Source organism: Ziziphus jujuba, chromosome 4, assembly GCF_031755915.1.
Source record: "Ziziphus jujuba cultivar Dongzao chromosome 4, ASM3175591v1".
NCBI lineage: Eukaryota > Viridiplantae > Streptophyta > Magnoliopsida > Rosales > Rhamnaceae > Ziziphus > Ziziphus jujuba.
The window spans coordinates 9,834,141-9,861,279 of NC_083382.1; the positions used below are offsets into that span (position 1 = coordinate 9,834,141).

The 27,139-nt window shown below is 32.9% G+C and overlaps 2 protein-coding genes across 16 annotated transcripts; both read left to right on the top strand.

Annotated features, from left to right (window-relative positions):
* The first annotated feature begins 14,835 nt into the window (after positions 1-14,835).
* On the top strand, positions 14,836-16,740 carry LOC125421801 (7-deoxyloganetin glucosyltransferase-like). The gene is made up of 2 exons (XM_060816219.1): positions 14,836-15,505; positions 15,632-16,740. Exons 1-2 carry the CDS (start codon positions 14,962-14,964, stop codon positions 16,525-16,527), a joined length of 1,440 nt encoding a protein of 479 aa, XP_060672202.1. The 5' UTR covers positions 14,836-14,961; the 3' UTR covers positions 16,528-16,740.
* A 2,984-nt stretch (positions 16,741-19,724) lies between these two features.
* LOC107416709 (7-deoxyloganetin glucosyltransferase-like) lies at positions 19,725-26,843 on the top strand. Of its 15 annotated transcripts, none has more exons than XM_048471779.2 (8): positions 19,725-20,331; positions 20,856-22,624; positions 23,100-23,268; positions 23,965-24,441; positions 24,802-24,846; positions 25,538-25,679; positions 25,792-25,819; positions 26,575-26,843. In XM_048471779.2, exons 1-2 carry the CDS (start codon positions 19,806-19,808, stop codon positions 21,746-21,748), a joined length of 1,419 nt encoding a protein of 472 aa, XP_048327736.2. In that variant the 5' UTR covers positions 19,725-19,805; the 3' UTR covers positions 21,749-22,624; positions 23,100-23,268; positions 23,965-24,441; positions 24,802-24,846; positions 25,538-25,679; positions 25,792-25,819; positions 26,575-26,843. The 15 variants fall into 15 exon arrangements, with proteins under 15 accessions (XP_048327736.2, XP_048327734.2, XP_048327732.2 ...); XM_048471777.2 differs by having other exon boundaries at positions 23,965-24,279; positions 24,349-24,441; positions 25,538-25,819; XM_048471775.2 differs by having other exon boundaries at positions 25,538-25,819.
* The last annotated feature ends 296 nt before the right edge of the window (positions 26,844-27,139 follow it).

The window sequence follows — 27,139 nt, forward strand, 5'->3', positions numbered from 1 at the left end:
TGTACAATATCTCAAGGATGCAAGTCCTGTAAAATGGGCTGGATCACATTTTCCAGGCAATAGATACAACATAATAACAACTAATATCGCAGAGAGCATGAACTCTGTGCTTCTTGATGCTAGGGATAAACCTGTTTTGCCATTACTAGATCACATTCGTGATGTCTTGCAAAGGTGGTGGTATGAACGTCGAACTAACGCAGCTGCAATGCAAACTCCTATTACTAATTGGTTGGAAAATATCATGCAAAAGTGCTCAAATAATGGCAGAGGCTTACGTGTTATTCCATTGAACTTATATGAGTTTCAAGTTGTTGGCCATGGCATGTTCGTTGGAGTTGTTAACTTATAAAATAAGACGTGCTCATGCAAGGAATTTGACATTGATGGATTTCCTTATGTCCATGCAATTGCAGCATGTAAGCATCGACATATTTCTCCATATATCCTTTGCTCAGCGCATTACTCAGTTGACTCACTCCGTGACGCATATTCGGAAACCATATATCCACTTGGAGATAAATGTCAGTGGCATGCTCCAGATGTTGTCATAAACCAGGTTGTACTTCCACCTCGAATTGGCAAACAGTCAGGAAGACCAAGAAAGAAGAGGATTCAATCTCAAGGAGAGGAGCGTCATCAATATAGATGCGGGAGGTGCAAACAGATTGGTCACAGCAGCCGATCATGCTCCGCTGCCATACCTCTTGATAGCACTACCAACCAACAGCACCATTGAACCGAAGGCCCATAAATTGCGCGACGCTATATTAAGACAAAGGGGCCATGTTATGCGGTATGCGTGTGTATGCAATGTAGTCAGGAATGCAATTAGTTGCTTAACCGCATAACATGTGTTTTGGCATAATAGACGTTGGTTTTATGTGTTCTTTTATTGTCAAATTCATCTGTCGTATTGTTTTGATAACATATCATTCTGTGTTCAGTTTTTGGTTCAGTTGTTTGTAGGTTCTTACTGTTGCACGGATGATATTACTGCCCAATGGTAATGATCGATGCATCGTCGGTAATTGACATTTGTACACCGTCGTAAAAGAATCACCACAATTCCATCCGACAACTTCAATCATGTGTGTTCCAACCAATAACATGCTAAATGTAGCATTATTAATGATAAATTCTGACAAAGTAAGAGACAAAACGGAATTAATAAGTGAAAACGTTCAATTTGTTTTTGCTTCAAACATTACCATAGGTTTCGTTGGTAATTACCAAAACCCCAGTGGTAATCACATTTTACCAATGTTATGGCCCCCACCAGTCCTCTAATGTGTGTTAAATGCAAGAACATGCAAAATATGGATGCTTACATGATTGTAAGGAGAGAAAACCCCAAAATCTCTGAAAAAGTTCTCAAATTGGAAAAAAAATACGATTACTGTAGACCTTCGGTAATTACCTATTAAACCTTGGTAATCAACTTATACTCTCTGGAAAAATTACAGTAGGTTTCATCAGTAATAACCGAAACCCCAATGGTTATCATATTTGACCAATTTTTTGGGCCCCACAAGTTCCATAATGTGTGTTAAATGCAAACACATGCAAAATATGGATTCTTAAATGATCCTAAGGAGAGAAAACCCTAAAAGTTCAGAAAAAATTCTCAAATTTGCAAACTAAATATGATTACTGTAGACATTCGGTAATTAGCGATGGAACCTATGGTAATCAATTTATACTCTCTGAAAAAATTACCGTAGATTTCATCGGTAATTACCGAAACCCCTATGGTAATCACATTTTACCAATTGTTTGGGCCCCACAAGTCCTCTAATGTGTGTTAAATGCAAACACATGCAAAATATGGATTCTTAAATGATCCTAAAGAGAAAAAACCCCAAAAGTTCTGAAAAAGTTCTCGAGTTGGAAAAAAAATTGTTAACTGTAGACCGTCGGTAATTACTGATGAAACATACGGTAATCAATTTATACTCTCTGGGAAAATTACCGTAGATTTCATCGGTAATTACCGAAACCCCTATGGTAATCACATTTTACCAATTTTTGGTCCCCACAAGTCCCCTAACTTGTGTTAAATGCAAGAACATGCAAAATATGGATTCTTAAATGATCCTAATGAGAGAAAAGCCCAAAATTTCGGAAAAAATTCTCAAATTGGCAAAATAAATATGATTACTATAGACATTCGGTAATTACCGATGAAACCTACAGTAATCAATTTATACTCTCTGGAAAAATTACCGTAGATTTCATCGGTAATTATCGAAACCACTACGGTAATCACATTTTACCAATTTTTGGTCCCCACAAGTCTCCTAATGTGTGTTAAATGGAAAAAAATGCAAAATATATATTCTTAAATGATCCTAAGGAGAGAAAACTCAAAAATCTTTGAAAAAGTTATCGAGTTGGGAATAAACAAAAGTTAATTGTAGACTTTCGGTAATTACCGAGGAAACCTACGGTAATCATTTTATACTTTCTGGAAACATTACCGTAGGTTTCATCGGTAATTACCGAAACCTCTATGGTAATGTGGTTTTATTAATTTTTTGGCCCCCAAAAATCCCCTAATGTGTGTTAAATGGAACAACATGCAAAATATGGATTCTTCATTGATCGTAAGGAGAAAAAACCCCAAAAGATCGGAAAAAGTTATCAGAGTGTCAAAATTTTCCAAACTGCTGGGTTTTTTCTACTTAGGATCATTGAAGAATCTAAATTTGGCATGTTTTCGCATTTAACACACATTAAGGTACTTGTGGGAGCCAAAACAATTGTAAAATGTGATTACCATAGAGGTTTCGGTAATACTGATGAAACCTATGGTAATTTTTACAGAAGGTATAACTTGATTACCATAGGTTTCATCGGTAATTACCGACGGTCTACAGTTAACAATTTTTTTTTTTCTAACTCGAGAACTTTTTCAGATATTTTGGGGTTTTCTCTACTTAGGATCATTTAAGAATATATATTTTAGATTTTTTTTCCATTTAACACACATTAGGGGACTTGTGGGGGAAAAAAAATTGGTAAAATGTGATTACTATAGTGGTTTCAGTAATTACTGATGAAATCTACGGTAACTTTTCAAGAGAGTATAAATTGATTACCGTAGGTTTCATTAGTACTTACCGAATGTCTACAGTAATCGTATTTTTTTTGCAAATTTGAGAACTTTTTCTGAAATTTTGGGCTTTTCTCTCATTAGGATCATTTAAGAATCCATATTTTGCATGTTCTTGCATTTAACACACGTTAGGGGACTTGTGGGGCCTAAAAAATTGGTAAAATGTGATTACCCTAGGAGTTTCAGTAAATACCGATGAAACCTATGGTAATTTTTCCAGAGAGTATAAATTGCTTACCATAAGTTTCATCGGTCATTACCGAAGGTCTACAGTAATCGTATTTTTTTGGCCAATTTGAGAACGTTTTCAGAGATTTTGGGGTTTTCTCTCCTTAGGATAATTTAAGAATCCATATTTTGCATGTGTTTGCATTTAACACACATTATGGGACTTGTGGGGCCCAAAAAATTGGTCAAATGTGATAATCATTGGGGTTTCGGTAATTACCGATGAAACCTACGGTAATTTTTTCAGAGAGTATAAGTTGATCACCGAAGGTTTAATCGGTAATTACTAAAGGTCTACAGTAATCGTATTTTTTTCCAATTTGAGAACTTTTTCAGAGATTTTGGGGTTTTCTCTCCTTACGATCATGTAAGCATCCATATTTTGCATGTTCTTCCATTTAACACATATTAGGGGACTTGTTGAGGCCATAACATTGGTAAAATGTGATTACCACTGGGGTTTCGGTAATTACCGATGAAACCTACGGTAATTAAATATTTTTGCCAATTGGAGAACGTTTTTGGAACATTTGGGTTTTTTCTATTTGGGGGCATTGATGAATGTATGATTTGCATGTTGTTGCCGGAAACACCCATTAACTGAGTATTTGGAGTAAAAAAAAATGTGAATTGATATTACCGAAAGCGTATCGGTAATTATCGATGGTGAATCGGGAATTATCGATGCACCATCGATAATCATCTTTGCTTTAAGTTTTATCACAACCGAGGGTCTTCTTTTCTCTTTTTTTTTTTTTTTTGTCAACGGTTGTCATTACTAAAGCTAGGTTCAGCATATTAAGATAACATTAGTATAGGGTGTCATAACATTAAACATACGATCTACATTGAAAGTTTATTAAAATACAAATCAACAGCATATTTTTTTATAAAAAAACCTAATGTCTTCCGGGCCAAATGAAAGATTCTCCTCACTGCTCTTGTATTCAATAAATTTCAAAGCGTAGATGCCACAATCAACACTGCAGAATAGCATTAATGATTAGCATTAATGAAAACCAACCACGTGTATTTCCACACGTAACCACAATAAAATAGCAGCAGTAGAAGTGGTTTGAAATGACAACACAGTCATACCCATTATCTTGGCAGGGTGCATCTTTGATCATGGTCATCGTGAATGGCTTTTAAGTGGGAGGCACGTCCGGATTCTTCTCGTAATATCCCCCATCCCTCAATAGGTAAGGTAGCATATACGTAAGACATTCCGCATTGTTCAACTCTTTATTCTAGACATATTTATTTCCCATATTTGGATCGTATAAATCAATATGTCGGACCTTCAAGTCCACACATACTGCCAACCAATGGGTGCCTCCATTGTTGACAGGGATGTACACCTGCAAATTAGAACATAACCTCATTATCCACAAAATGGGAAACTTAGTGAGAATTTTTTTAAATATATGTAGGGACTTACATAATCACATCTCCACCACGACACGCTAGGTTTGGGTGACTTCCCACGCACATAGCTACGAAGGGTCGCATCACATAAATATGTGCTAGGAGATGCCCCCCATATGGGATAACGCCCTTTGATGGATGACTGCCAAATAATGAAATAGATACAATATAAAATGTCATCAATATAACATTAAGCAACGCAGTAACATCCCATCGTCTTACCCAAAATAACACGTCTAATATGGCACAGGTGTGGGTGAACATCTTCTCATTCTCAAATCGCCTTTTTTGTATGAAATACAAAATAGTGTCAATATGCTGCAAAACCACATTAAAGGAAATAAATAACAAGTGCGAGGTGATAAATAAAACATCATTCCAAACGTAGGAACACAATGATTTTGCATGAAAATAAAGTATATAACTTACATCGGAAGTCAACCATCCTTTAGAGGTAAGTAGCTCAGCAAAAAATTTCTTCCCCACCGTCATATAAGATGTACACACAGTTGCTTCCTTCGATGCCACCCTATACCACTCATCGAACGCCCTCTCCTTCGATGCATCAATATGTCGATTAAGATTAAATTTGACTTTCTTCTTACACGGGTCGGTGTAAGGAGAGATGACGTGATGTGACTGGTGGTAAACTCTACCGAATCGGCTTGTATCACCAATGTTATGCATCCAATCTTCCACCTCAATCTCAGCTGATTGGTCATGATGTGGACTGTCAGCTGAAGCACCAATATCCCACCCCAAATGCAAAGGCCGATATGGCACCAAAGCCCAGGAATCCTCCACATAGGGTCCTCCAGGTACGATAGGCTCAAATGGTGTAGTACAATCATCATCCTCCTTCCTACCATTGGAACTGTCTATGGGTGCATCAAATTCTTCGGCTTGTTCTCCAAATGACAGTGACATAGGGGATGATGGTCGCACCGAAGATGACGGTGAATGGTTGTGCATATGATGTTCGGCCTGCAAAACACAAAGGTTATTTTGCAGTTCCCAAACCCTAACAACAAATAATTGCTGAATTACAATATATAATTTAATAATGCTGAAACACTAAAGTATACTAAGTTGTCTAAATGATACCTGATGCTTTTGTTGGTCAATAACAGAACTAAGCATCTTCCTTAACGATGCCATCTCTTTATTTGATTCATCAAATTTTGCCTCCAAGCAAGCAAGCTAATCAATATCAATATCCAAAACATAAGTCAACATATATTAGTACAACATATGAAATACAAATTTGCGTGCAAGTAACAATTGCATACCCTGAAATTAGCATATGGAGGGCCACTAGAATGCTCCTTAGCTTTGGACGCATCTTTAGCGCCAACGGTGGCTATTGGTGCTACAAGTGCTAGTGCCGTATAGCGAACTTCATGTATGTTCACTACTATTATTCGCTAGTAATCCATAGTCTTCTCCTCATCGGTAGCATCTAACCTCCAGTGCACAACATACTACATGAAGTGAAGAAAGGAAAAAAAAGTAAATTTGGAAACTGACTTTGGTAATGTAACTTGAATGTAGTCGTACCATGTAGTCTAAAAAAAATTTGCCTTACATTGCTATTTGAGGTGAACCAATTATGGACAGCAAAATGGTCGGTTGACTTGTAGCATGCCATCCAAGGATCCTCGGACAACGGGTTTCCCGCCGCTCGCCAAATTGGTTACCAAAATCAGGGATTGCTTCAAACCCCCACAACTACAAAATATAAATTATAGGTTATTAAATATAATTTTTAAGTAAACGCTACATGTATTAAATATATTACCGTACCTGAAACGCCAATGGAAAACCTTTTAGGTCATACGACTGTGATTCATTCTTTACTGCACATCCTCTATGCTGGAATGCATTGTGGAATGAGTTGATCATCTCCTTGTAGCTCAGAATGCCCCAAGGGTAGGAATTAAATACCTTGATATCAGCAACCAAATCAATGTATTTTCTATTTATTTGAACACTCAGATCCATTTCGAGTACACCATGAACTAAGAAATATAGTAACGCAATTCTTACAGCATCCCAATCATCCACAAAATGTGTACCCTTGAATATTCGTTCCAGTTCTGGCGGTTTCAAGTCAGTCTTGTCATCTAGCAACCTCATGAGCAGCTCCTTTCCTTTGGAAATTTGCATATCATACATGGAAGGGTACCTACAAAACTTTAAGCCACTAATGAGTGTGAATTTCCACTTCGTAAACCGCACTCTAGATCCACCAAAGTTAAACTCCAGTACTTCTGGATTGTTGGACACAACTCGTCTGCAAAGCAGGTGATGCACTACCTGACTAGAGAACCTGAGGTTCTTCATGTCAAGTAAGTGTCCAAAACATGTTTGTCTATACTTTTCCAGCTGCTCACTTGTGAGGAAGCTTGTAATTACTTTGTTCACTTCTATTGGATTCCCGAATGAATGTGCCCTAACTTTAAATATATCGGCATCCTGAAAGATCCATTCCTTTGGAGCGTCAATGGGCTGCAAAATGAATTACATAAATGGAACTAACGTCAACAATTTAATCATACCCTATTTTTCCACCCTAACTTGATAATAATAATTTCCAACTAAATCTTAAGACATATGGGTTCACATTTTTGTAGTAGTGGTCATTATCGATGAAACCATCGGTAATCAACCTACAATGAACTAAAAAAAATCCCGGTGGCCTATCGGTAATTACCGATGGCCATCGGGTGAAGTTTTTCTTGAGTTTTCACATTCATGAATAAATACTGACAAATGTCTTATCATTTACCGCAAAAAACAACATAAATGAATATAAAACTTACCATATCAGATGGGGGAGAGGAAAGTGGAACATGCCCTCGAAGTTTGGCGCTTCCTGTCTCAGCTTTGGATTTCTGCCTAGTAGTTCATCGATGCTTAGAGTTGGGTGTTGTTGTGCTACCACCACACCTCTTACTTTCCACCTTCTTACCTCCCTTCTTCTGTTGACCTCGCAAGTTCCTCTTTGGTGCCATTATAATGTACAACCTACAAATGTACATTGACAACATTAATAAATTTTTATCCACCTTTAACCACATTGTCAACTATGTATACATATATAAATATCCGCAATCCTCAATTTCATACGGTCTCTTCCTAAGGATATTGTGTATGCCATCTACAAAACATTTACTGAACATTTACTGTATAGCAGTGTGTTTACTTCCAAATCTTTCTATCTTCTTCTTCTTCTTTAATTTTTTTTTTCTTTTTTGAGGATAAAGTGTTTGCATGTTTGCTTCTAGCTAACCGTGTACCTAAAATTTTATGCACCGATATTCTCTCTCTCTCTATATATATATATATATATATATACCTTTAGAAAGTACTAACAATTAAAAAGTACTAACTCTGGAATTCTCAACTTCAATTCTAATTAATCATAAAGTATTTTTCTCTTATCTCCAAGTACTGATTTTTAGTAATAAATTACCCTAGCAAAAAGGAAGAGAAAAAACTTAAAAGAAAAAAGGTCTGAAAAGCAACTAAGATTTCTAATGCAGCTATAGTCTAAAGTGGGGTTTTCATAGAGCAACCCACAATTGTGGCCAATTATGATGCTACATGCAGAAGCAGATAAAGTGAAATATTGAAATGACTGGAGAGGAAGTAGTCAATTCAGCCAAAATAGAAAAACAAGAAAGTGAAGTATAGAGGTGGAAGACTACATAGAAGCTACGCAACAGACAAATTGTTATAAGCCAATCAAAACCAGCCTTTAGACTGTATATATACATATCATATTCATGTTATATTTAATTATTTCTTAACATACAATATATGTCTAAAAAATGTGCACAAAAAGTTGCAGACTATAAACTGAACATATAGGTTAAGCTGGACTGCAACATGTCCACCACTTCTATATGAGTATGTCAACTAATGTAGCTACATCTCTTCCCCATACTGCTTGTGTTTAACCTGATTTGGTTATAAAAGCTCAGACCTACCGATACCAATATATGCTATACAAATCATTCATTTTATATTTATTTTATCTGTATAATTAGTTTAGGGTCAAGGATTTATCTGTATACAAATCCAAAAAGAAATATAATTAGTTTCCAAAGGGTCAAGTACATTTTTAAAAAAATTCTTCTTTTCAACCCACAAAAGCAGTTTTCTAGACAGAGTTTGAGTATCATGTACTAGTGAGATAACACCTTTAGCTTTAGGATTTAAACTTCGATCAGGGTAAAAATCCTTATATCCCTAAGTTGTAACAAATATATATATACATATATTATGTTTTTTTATTACAAACTAACATTATTACAAACTAACATTATTCTTCATCAAATTCATTGATTTCCCTGCCTTCATCCTTTATTTATTTTCCATGCTCAGGGATGTCGATGGAACCAAAAAAAAAAAAATTTAAAAATTTCAAAAAAAAATTTAAAAAAATTAAAAACGACGTGTCGTCTGGGTGTCGTTCATCCCAGATGACATGTCGTTCGATCCATCTTCAACCTTTGTCCGAGTTGACCTGAACCAGTCCCGATCTGATTCTTGACTCGGTTATTTCTCGCACGTCTGGCCACCGTTCAAGGCCAAACCAGCCTCATTTTTTTCCTCTCTTCATTTCCTACTAATACCTAATATCAATCTATCCTAAAACCTAGGTTATAATCACTTCCATACAAAAACCTAAATCTTCAAAAATTTCACATTTTTAACCGGTTCTAAACACAAATCACAAGTTTCAATGTCTCACATTGTACTAAATTTGTAAGTATTTAACGGTAAGGTAACAAATAAACACAAAAAAAAAAAAAAATCCACACGGGTCCACGGCAAGGCAACAAATAAACACAAAAACAAATCCACACCGGTCACGGCAAGGCAAAAAATCCACACAAAAACAAACCCACACCAGTCCACAGCAACAAATAAACAAAAATATTAAAACAATTACCTTGGAGATAGCCATTCAAGGGTGCTGAGATGAGATGAAGTTTTATTTTTTTGTTTTTTCTTTGTATTTTTTTTGGGTACTGAGATGAAGCTTCCTTTGGCTTTTCCACGGCAAGTTTTGTTTTTTTGTATTTTTGTGTATTCTTGTAAAAACAATTACTTCACCTCCTTTGTTTTCTTTTTCTAAAAAGTATATTTTTGTTCTTTGTTTGTTTAAAACATAAAAGGATATCTAAGTCATTTTTTATTTTTTTAAGGTTAAAATAGATATTGAAGGGTAGAAAAAAAAAATAGCAAATGAAAGGGTAAAAATCGTAAAGCTCATCCCTATGGGGGCATTGGGCCAAATTCCCCCAAAGGAAAAGACAACCTTTCTCTTTGAGTAGAAACTACAGGTCAACAGCACGAAAACAAAGCCCAATGATCAGCAGAAAGCCCAATGCATGCAAACGCATCACATAGGACCAAGCCCAACAAGCAAATACAAAATAAATGACGTTGAATATTTTGTACTATACCATATAGAGAGCCATAAGATGCATCCTTGGGTGTTTGGTGAAAGAGAAACTATTTAAGGAAATTGGTTTTTGAAAATTAATTTTTTTAATATAATTTTTAGATAATGTGTTTTTTTGGGATTTTTTTTATAGTATTTGGTTAATTATAGGAGAAGATAGGATTTATAAGTAATTAAATAAATTTATATATTAAAATTAAAAAGTAAAATTGTATTTAAAAAATATGTAAAACTAATTTCTCAAAAAATTTTAAAATGACAAATTTTTGAGAGAATTCACTTTCCCTCTCACTTTCCAACATTGTAAAATTTATTTTCTGCTGAGATCCACAAATTCCTCCTTTTAGAAACTATCTAAACAAGAAAAAATTTCACTTTCATAGGGAATTTTAAATTCTCACTAACTTTATCATTACCCAAACACCTCATATAGAAAGGAAGCAGCTCCCGCGAAATTTCATTTTTGTAATTAACCCTAAAACTATGGTATAAATAAATACATTAAGATGAGACTTTAGAGGTCTTTTTCCCCTGATTTTTGACGGCACAATTATAGTTCTTACCATACAGATCAACCATAAACACAGATGGGCTCTAGGATAGAAGCTGATCATAAATCTCATGTCTTATGTATTGCATGGCCAGCTCAAAGCCATATAAAAGCCATGCTTAAATTAGCAAAGCTTCTTCATTCTAGAGATTTCCACATCACTTTTGTGAACACCGAGTACAACCACAAACGATTTCTTAAATCTCTTGGTCCTGACTCCCTCCATGGCTTGCCTGACTTCCATTCGAAACAATTCCGGACAGCCTCCCTCCATTAGATAATCATGCCACCCAAGATGTGTTTTTGCTGTTTGTAAAGCCGTTCAAGAGAACATGTTGGCTCCATTTCGTGACGTCCTAAAAAGCTGGCTCAATGATAACAAAAATTCCAACATGCCCCCGGTGACAAACATTGTTTTCGATGCTACCATGTTGTCTATTTTATTATATAGCATTATGGATATTCAAAAATATTAGATTTATTAAAATATTTATCAAATTTATCTATTAAATAACATGGTATATGATAGATAATACTTAAGTGGTTTATTTTTTTAATTCGTTATTTATTTAAGAATTTATTTTTTCATATTTAGATTATATGAAAATATCAATTAATAATATTTCAACACATAATATTTAATAAATAAATCTAGTAAAAATTTTAGTATCTATAACATTACTGAATAGATACATGATTTATACATATTATTTCGATTTTGCTAATATGGAAACCTTGTTCTCCTTTCGGTGGATTTTGACTGTTTAATTAGTAAGTGATTATGTGTAATCGCCATCCAATAACTGCAGTGCACGGACAATGATCTCACAATATAGTGGGAATGTCACTTATAGTTTTATGTCCATCATATACAAATCATAATATGATATTATCATTCAATTAATTTGAATCATTACAAGTTACCATTGTTAGGGTATTATTTGATAGATGTAAAATTTTTAAATTCTATCAGATGCTCACATCCAACATGAAATCCCAATTTCAATCCCACACACTAAAGGTCCTAAGTCCACACATGCCAAGGACTTTTTTTCCTTTTTATCTTTTTTAAACCACATTGCAGTTGCTTTTTTATTTATCTATTTATTTATTGAGTTTTCTTGTCTATCGCTTATGTTTCTGTCATCCAAGTACTGTGATTCTAAATTTTTTATTTTTGAGCATGAAATATTTGAGAAAATAATAGTGAGTCTCAGAATATGATGGATTTTTTTTCTTTTTCCCTATTTATATGGTATGTAATTACGTATGAAGTTCTGACATATGAACTAAAGATATATATATATATATATATATATATATATATATATATATATATATATATATATATATATATATATATATATATATATATATTTTTTTTTTTTTTCTTTTCTACGACTTATATGGTGTGTAACAGAGCAAGTTTCTTAATTTTGAAATTTCTAAAATTTGATGATAACAGAACACCACAATACCATTTATTTCTAATAAAAAATATATATTGGCAATATAGACAGAGAAACCAGAACAGTATATTAGAAAAAGCATAGTTGAACTAGATCAATATATTAGAAAGTATTTGAAGTAATGACTTTGCTGTTTTTGGATCTAGCTTAGCTTACGATGGCTATGGAGTTTTTCCTGGGTCCCATTGGCGTTGTTGTGCGAGGCTATATGAGTTTTGGATGAGAAAACATAAAAATAAAAAATAAAAAAGTCAAGTGAGATTGTATTAAGCCAAATCTAATTGTTAGTAAAATTCAACAGTTAAGAATAGAATAATTTTGGGCTTTATTAAATTCCATGATCTTATATAGGAGCCATGTATATATAGATATATATATATATATATATAAAATAATTAATAAAATGAATATAAGTTATAACATAATTTATTGATTATTTTACAATAATTTTCTCTTTTATTTTGAATTAAGCAAAATGACTTAAATTAAATTAGTTGAATATAAAAATAAATAGATAATTCCTTTATCTAATTATTTTTTTAAAAAAATCTAATTAATTTACAAAATCATTAATTTCAATTAACAAAATTATATATATTAATTTAAATATCTATAAAAAATTGAAAAAAATCAAAATAAAAATAAAAATAGAACGCAAATTAAATTTAAAATAGAAAAAGAAATGGCAAGATAAGAAGAAGAAGAAAAACTAAAGCTAAAACTGATGCAATAAAAAAATAAACCAAGATTATAAAAGAATAAAAATTGAAAAGAAAAAGATTAAAGAGGGAAGAAAGAAAAGAAAAGAGAAGATAATAAAAGAAATAAGGGAAGAACATTGAAGAGGAAAAAAAAGTGATACTGCCCAAAAAAATTAAACGAAAAGAAGAAGGAAGAAACAAAGATTTAAAACGAAAAAGAAATAAAAATAATCAGGAAAAAAAACCAAGAATAAAAGATTTTAGAAAAATAATAAAAAAATCACAAAAAATCAAACAAATATGGTATGTGCTTAAGTAAGTTATGATATTTGTTGGTTGTAGTCAAATATTTAAAGTTTCATTATATATATGAAAAGTTTTTTATTTTTTATTTTTATTTTTACTTTTTGCAAAGAAATCACTCAACTTTTTTGTTATGTGATAAATAATATTTAAAGTACATATTTTAAAATGTTTATTAAATTTATTTATTAAATAATATATATTAAAATATTATTGATTAATATATTAATTAAAAATAAAAAATTAAATTTTTAAATAGATAAATTTTAAAAAATATATTAATTAAATATTATCATATATTATATTATTTAATAAATAAATTTAACAAATATTTTAATAATTCCACTACGATAAATAGATATGTTACTTGCGCATAAACGTCCACGACATGGTGGATTGGCAATCTACATCGAAAAGTGATAGAATTTTTACACCAAAAATAAAAAAATAAAAAAAACATTTACATGGACTAGATCCATCATAATTAACCTCCACGCCCATCATATTTGGTCCCTGAGGCGGACGGCCACTCAATTTGTTTTTGGTTTTTTGTTTTTTGTTTCTTTTTTTTTTTTCATTTTTAAAATTTTAATGGTTTTTTTAACTATTTATTTTTGTCCCCTTCCTGATTACATTTGTGCCCTAGTCGTCTCAGCCTTTACTAATTTTCTTTTGTTTTCGTTTTTTTTATTTTGTTCTGTTTTTGTCACATTTATTTGTTTTCTTTTAATATTTCTATTTCACTTATCTGTAATATATTTTTTATCATCTCTTTTATATGTAATCAGTATTATTTAATATGTTTAAATATTTTAACACTATATACATATTTAATTAATATTTTAGTATAGTTTTATATGCAAGTACAAATATTTTCTTAAAAAAAGTATAAATATTTATAATTTATTTTCACAAATATTTTCTTAAAAAAAGTATAAATATTTATAATTTATTTTCTATTTAATTTTTGTTTGAATTACATAAGCTGCAATATTTTTGCTACTTCTTTTTTACGTTTTTAATTTACTTTAGATGTTTAAATTGTAACATAAACTAAAATTTATCTTGTGTCTTTCATGGAATGTGTTTAGTTTTATTTTAATAGATTTGCAATTAACTTTTTATGTAAAGATTGGTGGAAACCCTGCGGAAAAAATTTCCTGATCCGCATTGTCTGATCTAAATGTGATAAAAATTGTCTCAATATGTACATATATATATATATATATATATTATCTCTTTTCGTTTATTTAATTTTTGGGATCTCAATACGTATGAATAGTGAATTATACATATTTAAAATGCTGATATGTGTTGTGTTGTGTGTTTGCTTAATATTCATAGTTAACCGGGTTCTTTTTTTTTTTTTTTTTTTGGGGGGGGGGGGGGGGGGGGGGGGGTTGTCTTTTTGAGTTCTTGGAATAGATGACAAAATAGGTAACAATTTGTGATAATAATATTAAAAATAAAAACAAAAATGGGTAACAATTGAACGTGCTATCTATTAGAAACTTAACAGAAGTAGTTGTTGGAAACTTTGAAGTACCTACCTAATAATTGGTCCTCTTGACCCAACTTGGCATGCCATTAAAGTACACAAAAGATAACATATCAAGGCAAAAAGCTATAAGGCTGCTCCTTCTTCGTAACTTTGAGTGCAAAAAAACTCTACAGAGTTGCCAGCCTCTATGGATTCCAAGAAAGAAGAGGTAGCTGATAATAAAACTCATCACATCTTGTGTATTCCAACCCCAGCACAAAGCCATATCAAAGCAATGCTTAAATTAGCAAAGCTTCTCCATTCTAGAGGTTTTCATATCACTTTTGTCAACACCGCGTACAACCACAAACGCTTTCTTAAATCTCTTGGTCCCGACTCTCTCCACGGCTTGCCTGACTTCCGGTTCGAAACAATTCCTGACGGCCTTCCGCCTTCAGATGCTGATGCTACACAGGACCTTGTTCCTCTTATCGAAGCCATCAGGGAGAAGATGTTGGCTCCCTTTTGTGATCTAGTCAAAAGACTCAATGATATGACCAGAACTGGCAATGATAGTCCCCCTCCAGTGACTCGCATTGTTTCCGACGGATTCATGCCGTTCACCATCGCCGCCGGACGAGAACTTAAAATTCCGGTCGTGTTCTTTTATACTATTCCAGCCTGCTCTTTCATGGGCTTCAAACAACTAGGTACACTGCTAGAGAAGTTAGGACCTCCACCAGTACCAAAAGGTAAATATACATATACATATATATATATATACACACACACATATGAAAGACTTCTAATCTAATATTAGCCTTACAATTTAATTAATTATTTGATTTTCTTCATTTTTCTTTTTTCTTAAATTTCAGACACAATTATAGATTGGATTCCGGGAATGAAAGATATGCATGTTAGGGATATGCCAAGCTTTTGTTGGTCAGGAACTACAGCAGATCATTTTATGCTCAACTTTTGCATAGAAGCAACAGAAAAAGCCCATCAAGCTTCAGCTATTATTATTCTCACATTCAAAGCACTGGAGCAAGATGTTTTGGATGCGATCTCATCGATGTTTCCCAAAGTGTTCGTGATTGGTCCCCTTCAACTACTTCTTAATCGCATACCGGAACACCCTTTGAAACTCAAATACAGTCTTTGGAAGGAAGAGAGCGAATGTCTCCAATGGCTCAATACCAAGCCAAAAGGCTCAGTTTTATACGTCAACTTTGGGAGCATAGCAGTCATGTCGCCAGAACAGCTCATGGAGTTTGGTTATGGAATTGCAAATAGCAAACACCCTTTCTTGTGGATAATCAGGCCTGATTTGGTAGTCGGTAAAACAGCTGTTTTGCCACCCGAGTTCTCCGTGGAAACGAAAGGAAGAGGACTGATAGGGAGTTGGTGCCCACAAGAGGAGGTTCTTAATCATCCATCAATTGGAGGTTTTTTAACACATAGTGGTTGGAATTCAACCGTGGAAAGCTTGTCTTCAGGTGTACCATTACTCTGTTGTCCATTTCTAGGGGATCAACCCACGAACTGCCGATTTTCTTGCAAGGAGTGGGGTATTGGAATGGAGATGGACAAAGAAGCAGTGAAGAGAGAGGAAGTTGAGAAGCTTGTGAAAGAGTTGATGGAGGGAGAGAAGGGTAAGAAAATGAGAAAGAATGTGATGGAGTGGAAAAGACTAGCCCATGAGGCTATTGAACCTAATGGTTCTTCATCCATTGACTTGGATAATTTAGTTAGCCACTTAATTTCTTGAATAGGGTTTGCTAGGTATCTCTAGCTTCACTTCAACCGGAGACTGAAAAATATAAGGGTATTGGTTTTTTTCTGTACACGTTTATATGCTGGCGATTTTCTTAGTTAATTTCTTTTGTTCTATTTTTTTATTGTTGTCGTTGTTTTCATTTTGGTTTTTGTTGTTAAACACGTTGGAGATGGGTAATAAATTGAATCTGAAGATATGCTCTCATATTTTAGCTTGTACTTTCCCTTGTAGTACTAAAAATTATATATGGTTACATGAACTACTAATTTTTCTCCTAAACAAAATGTGTCAAAAATAATGCCGATCGCAAATTATATTTTACTACATATGTCACTTCTATGTGAATCCTAAACATAAATGAACAAATAATACTAAATAAAGAATAATGCTAGAAGTACATATCAGATAGTCTACCAAAATGTTCATCAAATATATATGTGTCATTAATTGATTAGCTTATACTCAATTGAATTTCTCCTTTTAAAGACTAATTTAATTATATATAGGTTATGTTAATATTTTGACCAAGAAAATAGTAATACATATACATTTGATAAACAACTTAGTTTATTAATATATCTCTAGCATTACTCATAAATAAAAGCAAACTGCATCACATTTGGTTACATCACTTGGTAACATCTTAGCATTACTTATAGTTTCCTTGTCCGTAAACAAGCGGTTTTAGAATTGTCTTTTTTTCCAAGATATAACTTGTATCCATGTGCTTCATATTGTCCTAGAGTTCACTGCTAGAAATATAGCCATCCCTACCCTTTTACGTCAGTCCCATGAAATGCAAGAACAATCCGGCTATAAATTTCATTATGAACATGATCGAACAACTAGTGTTTATTGAACAAGATATAGAGTTGATTGCAGAAATTACTAGTACGAAAGGCATGTTGTAATTGATCCGCTATAGGATTTACATTGGATGCAGTAGAAGCACCTGAAGTACTAAATAGAATAGGTATTAGTTGGTAATGGTTGGAGCAGCAAACTTGGAATCGTAGTTTCTATAGTATTATGATATCTAAAATATATAAAATAATGGATAAATCATATAAAATCTCTTAAATTATTTGATACTTACAAATTATTACTTAAATGCCCACAATGAATATATTCATTTAATTAAAATTAATAACATTTTAAAGAAAATATTATTGCTAATAACTTTTGCAGAAAATAATGTTCTCATAATTTGGAAGGAAATATTGTTTTTAATTTTTTATCAAAAGAATATTATTTTAATAATTTTTGAAGATAACATTTTTTTTAATATTTACATTATTAAAAAAGTTTCGACTAAATTATTTGAAAAATGATAAAATCGGTACGCTAGAAGAGTATTTTTGTTAAATTAATTAAAATATGTTTTAGCATTTAGTTAGTTTAAGGGGGAAAATGTGTTATATATAATGAAGGCTTTATTTGTTAGTTTAATAGTTTAAGGAAGTTATTAGTATTAAATAGTTTTAAAAACTAATTGTATCAAATGGTTCAAGGGGGCTTTGTGTAGTTTACCCTTAAATAATTTTATAGTAGCTAATCAACTTAAAAAAATTTTATTTCATAGCTTGATGATGTTTACCAAAATTTATTTAGCACATGACTTGATTAAATATAATATTGCTATGACGTGTGAATATATATATTATTGGTTGGAAAAATTAATATCATTATGTTATTTGATAAATAATTTTGATATTTCTTGAATTATTAATATTGTTGCTCAATATATGTACCTGCTTTAAAGTCTCTGTCATATGCCAACCTACTCTTGGTCCGCATGTATATATGGTGTTCCTTTGCACTGCCTTAATTGTTTATCAAATTTTATAAATATATAGTATTTTTTTAGTTATATATTAGGATTTGCTTTATTCTTTTATATATATATATATATATATATAGTTGCAAAATTTTTATTGTATGTATATAATACATATATATTTCTTCTTTTTGCAATAATTTTAATTATTATGTTTCTGCCAATTTTTTATTTTTTCAATATATTGTTACATTAATTTTTTTAGTTAAATTATTATGTTGTTATATTGTTACGTTAATTGTATTTAAATTTGTAGCTATCCATAGCATCACTTTCGTATTTATTGTCTCTTCCTTTTCTTTACAGTCGTGGCCACTCCTTGAATTTGTGTTGTTCCATTGTCGTCCCCCATTAACCGAATTGACAAAACAATGAAGGATGACAATGACTGTAGTGTACACTAAAGAAGTTTAACGACAATACTGAGTGTACAATAATTGTATATAGCAATTAATACGTGCACCTAAATTTATTTTTTGTTGTTACCATCCGAATTATAAATTCTGGATTCAGACTTTATATTTTTTTTTTTTTAATTTTCCATATGCGAAGTTCTGAGTTCACATTAGCAATGACAAAAAATTAAGCAAAAATCAATCACCAGAAAATTTGTAAGTATTTATTTTAATGACAAGACACATTATATTAATAGTTATCAAAGAAAACTATATTCACAATTTTTTATTTGGTAATTTAAAACTTAAATAAATTACATAAAGTTAAAAGAAAAAAAAAACCACATTTTTATAACAAACTCCATAACAAATTGTGTTAAATTAATATACATTTTGAAGCATTCTAATATCATATTAACCATTTTGTAAACTCTAAGTTTGAATCCCTTAATTCTAATATCAAAAAATTTGCAATGTCCCAAATAATCTTCTTCTTTTTTTCATTTAATTCTATGCTATTGATCTTCCATAATCAAGTTATATGACAAAAGTATTAATTAGCTATATATTTTAAAAAATTTATAGATAAAAATTTAGAGAGGGTGTAGCATGACAAAATAAAGATAAGCCCCAAAAAAAGTATACAGCGCAAAGCAAAAGAGTCTTTCTCAAGCTGAGCCCCCAAAGGAAGTATAAAGCGCAAAGGGTCTACCTTCCTCTAAACCTTTTTGAGTAGAAACAATATGTTAACACAGCAAAAGCAAAGCCCAATTGGCAAACATCAAAGCCCAATGAATGCAAACATATCACATGGGATCAAGCCCAACAAGCAAATACATGAAGAAGTGTACAAACAAATGGCGGCTTTGAATGTAGAGAGCAGTATATATTTTATATCTTATCCCTTTAGGTGTACAACAGCTGTGAGGGAAGCAGCTTCCACGAGATTTCATTTTGTAATTGATCCCAGAACTATGGTATAAATACATTAAGGGCACAATTATATTTCTTACCATATAGATCAACCATAAACACAAATGGGTTCTAGGACAGAAGCTGATAGTAAATCTCATGTCTTATGTATTCCATGGCCAGCTCAAAGCCATATAAAAGCCATGCTTAAATTAGCGAAGCTTCTTCATTCAAGAGGCTTTCACATCACTTTTGTGAACACCGAGTACAACCACAAACGATTTCTTAAATCTCTTGGTCCTGACTCCCTCCAAGGCTTGCCTGACTTCCGATTCGAAACAATTCCGGACGGCCTCCCTCCATCAGATAATGATACCACCCAAGATGTGTTTGCTCTTTGTAGAGCCGTCCAAGAGAACATGTTGGCTCCATTTCGTGACCTCCTAAAAAGGCTCAATGATAACGGAAATTCCAACATGCCCCCGGTGACAAGCATTGTTTCCGATGCTACCATGTTGTCGTTCACTATTACCGCTGGAGAAGAGCTAGGAATTCCTGTGGTGTTGTTATACACTATCTCTGCTTGTTTCTTCATGGGCATGAAACAATATCATACTGTGGTGGAAAAGTTAGGCCATCATCCAAGTAAAGGTCAGAACACACAAACCAACATATTATATATGAATTAATATCTTTGTCAAAAAAGATATTTAAAAAAAAAAAAATTTGTATTAGTATCATTTTTGTTTGAATTTTTCCTCTAAAAGTTAAAGAAAGTCTTGTATGGCCCCTAAACTATTGTATTCTTTCATGAGAAAGCCACTCTTAAAATTGGCCTTGATTTAGTTGAATTATGCATTTTCTATGTATGAATTTGATGAATTAACTAACCATCCATAACTCATATAATTCAATTGGAAAATTTTTTTTATCAGTTTCATTTCATGCTTCACCAATACGTATGCCTAAGTTTTCAAATTTATTGTATCAAATTGCTTGTTGATGTTTATTTATTTATTTATTTATTTAGTTTTAGAAATTAATTTAAGGTCAAAATGTAAAAGATGTAATAGTTCAAGTAGAAAAATATAGCTAAACGCTTTGTTTGATTATTAAAACTGTAAAAACTGATTTGTCGAATTTTTTTCCCCTATTTCAACGATTGGATTTTTTAGACACAGTTATAGACTGGATTCTGGGAATGAAAGATATACACGTCAAAGATCTACCAAGCTCTCCTTCGACAGCAAATCCAGAGGATTGTAAACTCCTTAATAATTTTAGCTCGGAAGCAACTAATGGAGCTCATAAAGCTACAGCAGTTATATTCCACACCTTCTATGCATTGGAGAAAGATGTTTTGGATGCTCTTTCGGCTATGCTGCCGACAGTGTTTGCAATTGGTCCTCTCGAGCTTCTTCTAAATGGCATAAAAGAAGACGCTTTGAAGCTTAATTACAGCCTTTGGAAGGAAGAAAGTGAGTGCCTCCAATGGCTTGATACCAAAGCACCAAACTCGGTTTTGTATGTGAACTTCGGGAGCGTAGCAATGTTGTCTAAACAACAACTTGTGGAGTTTGCATTTGGACTTGCAAATAGCAAACACCCTTTTGTGTGGATAATTAGGCCAGATTTGGTAATTGGTGAATCAGCCATTTTGCCACCTGAGTTTGTGAATGAAACTAAAGAAAGAAGCCTAATTGCGAGTTGGTGTTCACAAGAGGAACTTCTTAATCACCCATCAATTGGAGGGTTCTTAACACACAGTGGTTGGAATTCAACCATTGAGAGTTTGTCTTCTGGTGTTCCAATGCTGTGTTGGCCCTTCTATGGGGACCAACCGATGAACTGTCGATATACTTGCAAGGAATGGGGGATCGGATTGAAGATTGATAATGAAGTGAAGAGAGAGGAAGTAGAACAGCTTGTTAGGGAGCTGATGGAAGGAGAAAGAGGTAAAAACTTGAAAAGGAAAGTCATGGAGTGGAAAAGACTAGCTGAAGAGGCCATTGCTCCGGATGGCTCTTCATCCAAAGACTTTGATAGTTTGGTGAGGCAGTTCCTTTAATTTCATGAGAATGCTACCTAGCTCTCTCCGGAAGAACATATTAATATTATTCTTGATACGTTAGTTTCCACAGTGATTATTATTCTGTTATATGAATTGAATTTGTTATCAATCATGTATTGTTATATATATATATATATATATATGAATATCTGCAAGAAAAATTTCATTAGTAACAATATTTGTAATGTCAATATGAATGTTCCCACTATGTAGTTTTTTCTTGGCCATGTGTTGTAGTTGCCATTGATTTTCTTTAGCAAAAATGTTGTGGGCAGAAATAAAAGTTACCACATATAAATGCCACTAAAGACAAAATTAAGCTGCAAAAACACAGTTTGCCATGGATTATATTGTCGCTAAATTGTTGAAATTTTGGCAAAATTAAACTAGTGCAACTGATGCCAAATAATTTAGTAGCAAGACTAATTTATCGCCGGTAAAATAGAAAATGAGAAAATAAAGTTCGTCTCGCGGATAGGACTAAGCCACCGTAAAAGCATAAAACTAAACCTTCTCTCTCACCCTCCTTGTACAGTAGCCCGCTTCTCTCTCCCTCATCCTCTTTGTCTAGGAATCTGAACTCAATCTCTGCCATTCTGATTTCCATTGAAGACTTATTTCACAGAGCGAACAATGGTAGCTTCTTCGGACAGGAATTTGATCGGGGGTTGTTGACGGTGGACTGCAGTTCTGCAATTTGTGATGGTTTCGGGTCGTCACCGACTGTCATTGTTTCTTCAATCTCCAATCTCTGACTTTCACTGTTTCTGCAATTATGATGCTTATGCTTATGCTTTGCTTTCCACGCTTGGCTCCGGATTTGGAAGGCTTATGATTTCCACGCTTGGCGTCGCCTCCATAAGCACTTTCAAGGTCTCTCTACATCGATCGTTATTATTATTATTATTTTTTCATTTTTGCGTTGTGTTTGGTTTCTAAGAAAAAACACAGAGTGAAAATTTTGTGAACGTCTAAAATGTTTTATTCTTGTGAGATTAACTTTTAAATAATTTCAACAATTCAGATGTATTTAGGTAGTGAAAACCGATAGACAAATTTGATTTAATTTTGGCGTTTAATAATTTCTCACCATCAAAATGTTCTTCTTTTATACCTATTATACCAGATACTGTGACCCTCTATTTAGGCTTCCTGACATTTGCCCCCCTCCTATATGACCTTTTACCAGAATTTTGAATTCTTCCAATTTGATAAATCAGAAGGGGATATTTCGAGTGCTTTTTCCCTAAATTTTGTGTCTTTCGTTGTTTCTCAGGTTCATGCTCTAATTTTTGTGAGAATGCAATACAGTTTTGTGTTTACTTGTCTTTCAATTTTACTTTTTAAGGTTTTGGTAGAGCGAGGAAGTGAAGTGGGCTTATACATGGTAAGTTTATGTTAGGCATGCAGAATACGAAATTACAGGAGGGACTAGGGTGTGTTGTTTTTCAAGGGGAGAACACATGTTGGCAATGGAGGCAGAGCAGAGTTCGCTTGCTGGAAATGGAGATTTGTAGGTAACAGAGATTGTCCTTGTTTTCATTCAGATCCAACTACTAGTTAAAGGATTATCCTTGTGCTTTAACTACTTCCAAAGCTCTTGGGTTCAATCGGCATTTCGACTGTTAGCCATCATATTATTATTAATTTCGTGCCATGTATACCTCTTTTATTCTTTTTAGCTCCTTTTGTTACTCTAGAATACCATCATATTCTCAAACCTCTTTTAAAGTGCAAATTTATTAATCAAATTTTAGTCCTTTGACTGCTGATAATAGTTCAATGCTTCTGGATGCTTCAGATGGAATGCACAATAACATGTGTCATACTTCTTGCTTCTTTTATTGGCAATCTGTAAATATATTTGAGAATTCAGCAAAAAGTATTTGTAAATATATGCGGTTGTTTACTTCAGAGGGTTGTGGATTCTCTGTCTTTGTCTCTGTCTCTATCTCTGTCTCTCTCTCTCTCTCTCTCTCTCTCTCTCTCTCTCTCCATGTATTATATTGTATTTTGCTATTTGTTTCTCCATGTTATTATGCATGTAATTTTATCTTTCATTTTCTCAGTGTTATTTATTTCTCCATGTTATTGTATTATTAATCTCAGGTCACATTTATCGTCAATAGCTACTAAAGATTACTCATGTTGTTTCTCCCTGTTGAGATTGTAATCAGTCAACTTGTATTTATTTATTTATTTATTTTTTTCAGTGTGAACCTAAACTTCTTGGGAAGAGTTCAATGTTGGATTTAGATCTCACAGACCAATGGTTCTTGAACGAGCAAAAGTTGGTCGCTACTTACCAAATTTTGAGAGCAACAGTCTATACTAATTGCATTTTAGTAGAAAACACATTTAGATGACTTCATTTGATAGAGAAACTATGTCCTTTTCTTGTTAATGCTATTGTTATAGAAGAATGGATGCTGCAAACACTGTCATGGAGGATAAATCCTATGTGGCATCATTGGCCCCTGCCCTGTTACTCATTGTTAATGTTGATATTATAGTCTTGCTTGCTAAATGTAAGTTTTTACTCATTGTTAATATTATTACCACATAGGTATATATATTCTTACTTTGCAAATTTGTAGAATAAGAAGGCAAGGCTCCTCCTTTCTCTTGCACTGGGCCCTGTTTTGTTCTAGAGTTTTGCAGTATGGCTCCTTTGGTTCTACCATGCGAAGGTTTGAGTTATTTATACTTTCTTACTGTTATCAAGCACGGTGTGAAGTTGAATACTATGCTTATCTACTTTCTTATTTATGTGGTATTGCTTGTGTTGGGAAGTTTGCCATTGCAAGCCAACTTGCACAGACAATACCAATAACATATATATGTGCTTAGATTGCCTAATGTTTGGGGAAAGACTTATGCTTTGGGAAAGTCTGCATTATTATATGAGGAAAAACGAATGGTTTGCTTCATGGGGTGTTGCCCTCTGCATAAATACATGCATTATTATATTTGTATATGTAGTTTCTATTCTCTGATTGTATTGATACTTTGTTCTTATATTGAATTTTCCAATTTTCTTTGTTATCCAGGTACTTTAAGTCTTCCTGATATTTGAAGTTTGAACAGTTAATCAGGTCAGCCTTCTTTTAATTGTTGACTGGTTGAACCTTTTTCCATCTCTAACTATTCTGAGTACATATTTATTACATATGTTCAAAAAAATAAAAATAAAAATTTGGGCTTTTGTCCATTAAGAATTTAAAATGTTGCCTTCAACTGTGAAATAATCCGGGATTGCTATGAGGCTTTTGCATTATATTGCTCTGAGAGATATTTTATAGACTGCTACATTTTTGTTATGGATAATAGATAATGGATCTTGAATAGCTTTGGATATGTCAAAATTTAGCGACAGAGAGAAAGTGTCCAATTTTTAGAAGTGGCCAATCTAGATGAGTGATAGTCATGAGAAGCATTCATATGTTTCTTCCTATGTTTTTTGCTTGTGTGAAATACAAAATTATCTAAATAATTGTTTCCATGGTTGTTCAGGTTACTTCGTTAAAATTCTTAAGCCACCTCTTCACAGGGAGTGAAACCACCTCTGTTTGGCTTGAGGTGGTTAAAGCTTAAAAAAATGCCCTAGGCTCTCCCTTGCCTTATGTGAATTAAGCTCTTGTATTAATAGTCTAGTTGTAGATCATATTCCTCATTCCTCATCTAGTCCATTATATAAATATGCTGGCTTTGGAGATAAAGAACGAATATGTTATTTGCTTAGTGAAAAATAGTGCAACTGTTTCAGGTTTTATATTTACCATGCAGGTTTCCCAAGTCCCATGTCAATTTACCCACTCTAACTGGCTCTGATAATAGGCAATTATGGTTTTGGTTCATCATAACCTTCTTGCTGTACACCGAAACTTGAGCCCTTTCCAAAAGTCCTAATACTTACTAAAAGTCCAAGGTTTCAACATTTGACTTCTTCCTTTAATTTTTTTCCCCTCCATCCTACAAGCTTATCAAGAACAGTTGTCGAGACTTTCTAAGGCAGAGGCTTTTGGATGTCCTAATTTCAGGGAAGAGAACTTGCAAGCGTCAATTCTGGTAATTGAGAATTGTTTGACATTATTAGCTGCAGGCGAGAACTTCTTCATATGAGTATTGACAAGCAATAACATCCTAAATGTCAAATTCATTCATTGACAACTCAAGGCTAATAACTTTTAGTACTATAAGCGAACAATTCAGAATCTCTGAAATCATGTAGAAGTGAAAATGACTTCTCCTTTTTGTAGCTATGTGACTGGAACCCTTCTTATTTTACAACAATGGCTGCAACATCAATCTTACTGTTCATTTTTCACCAATGTATATATATATATATATATATATTCAAATTATCAATAAAGATTTTAGTACTGGTTTCTTTATTTCAATCAATCTTTTTCTGTTCAAATATTTATTTTATATTTGTTGAAGTGTTAAAGTATATAAACTAGTGTTGACCACTGGCTACCGGCTCCATGAAACAAGTAATCTCCCATTATGTTGGGTTCACTAAGCTGGGCTTCTTAGTGGTGGGTGAGATAGGAGGATTGGTTATTTAACATTCTGTACTTTAAGAATGACCATTGATTTATTAAATGCATGTTGGTTATAGAGTTTCAGTAGTCATATGTAATGCTACTTCTGTTTCTCTGTGTTTCCATTCTTCTTTTTTTGATTGCTACAAAATGCAATCGAGTGGATATTCTTTTCCATTTTTATTTTTTTATATCATGTATAATTGATAAAACTACTATTTTTTTTTTGTGTCATTTTAAAATAATATACGTTCTCCTTTTGTTTTGCATTTTCAGATATCAAAAACTCACAAGCTAGGTTGATGACATTGGTTGTACCATAAGAAAGCTGCAAAGGTGACCCAAGATTTCGTTGTTGGTGCCAACTAAGTTTAGGATAAAATGCTCTGCTGGAGGTTGAGGATCATACATGTTGGGATTACGGTTGTCGGAGATGTTGCTATTAATTTATAGGGTGCTTTTACGATTCCAATTTAAAAGATGTGTCGTGTTTTAGCTGCTAAATTGCTTGCTGTTAGGAAGTAATAAATTTTTGTTTGGGGGAAGGTTTTATCGATGGTGAGATTTTAACTGATTCCCAAACCAAGGGCGGAGCCAGTAATGTTGGAGTGGGGAGGACCAAGAATTAAATTACATTATATAAAAAAATAATAATTAATTAATTAATTAATATTTAAATCAAATTATTTTAAAAATAAAAAAAAAACTACACAAGAACTTCGCATAATTAATTGTTTTATTTTCTTTGAAAATAAAAAGGTATAAATTAAATTACTTAATTTTATTGAATACAAGTAAAAATATGTTGGAAGAAAAAAAAGATTAAAAGACCATATGAAAT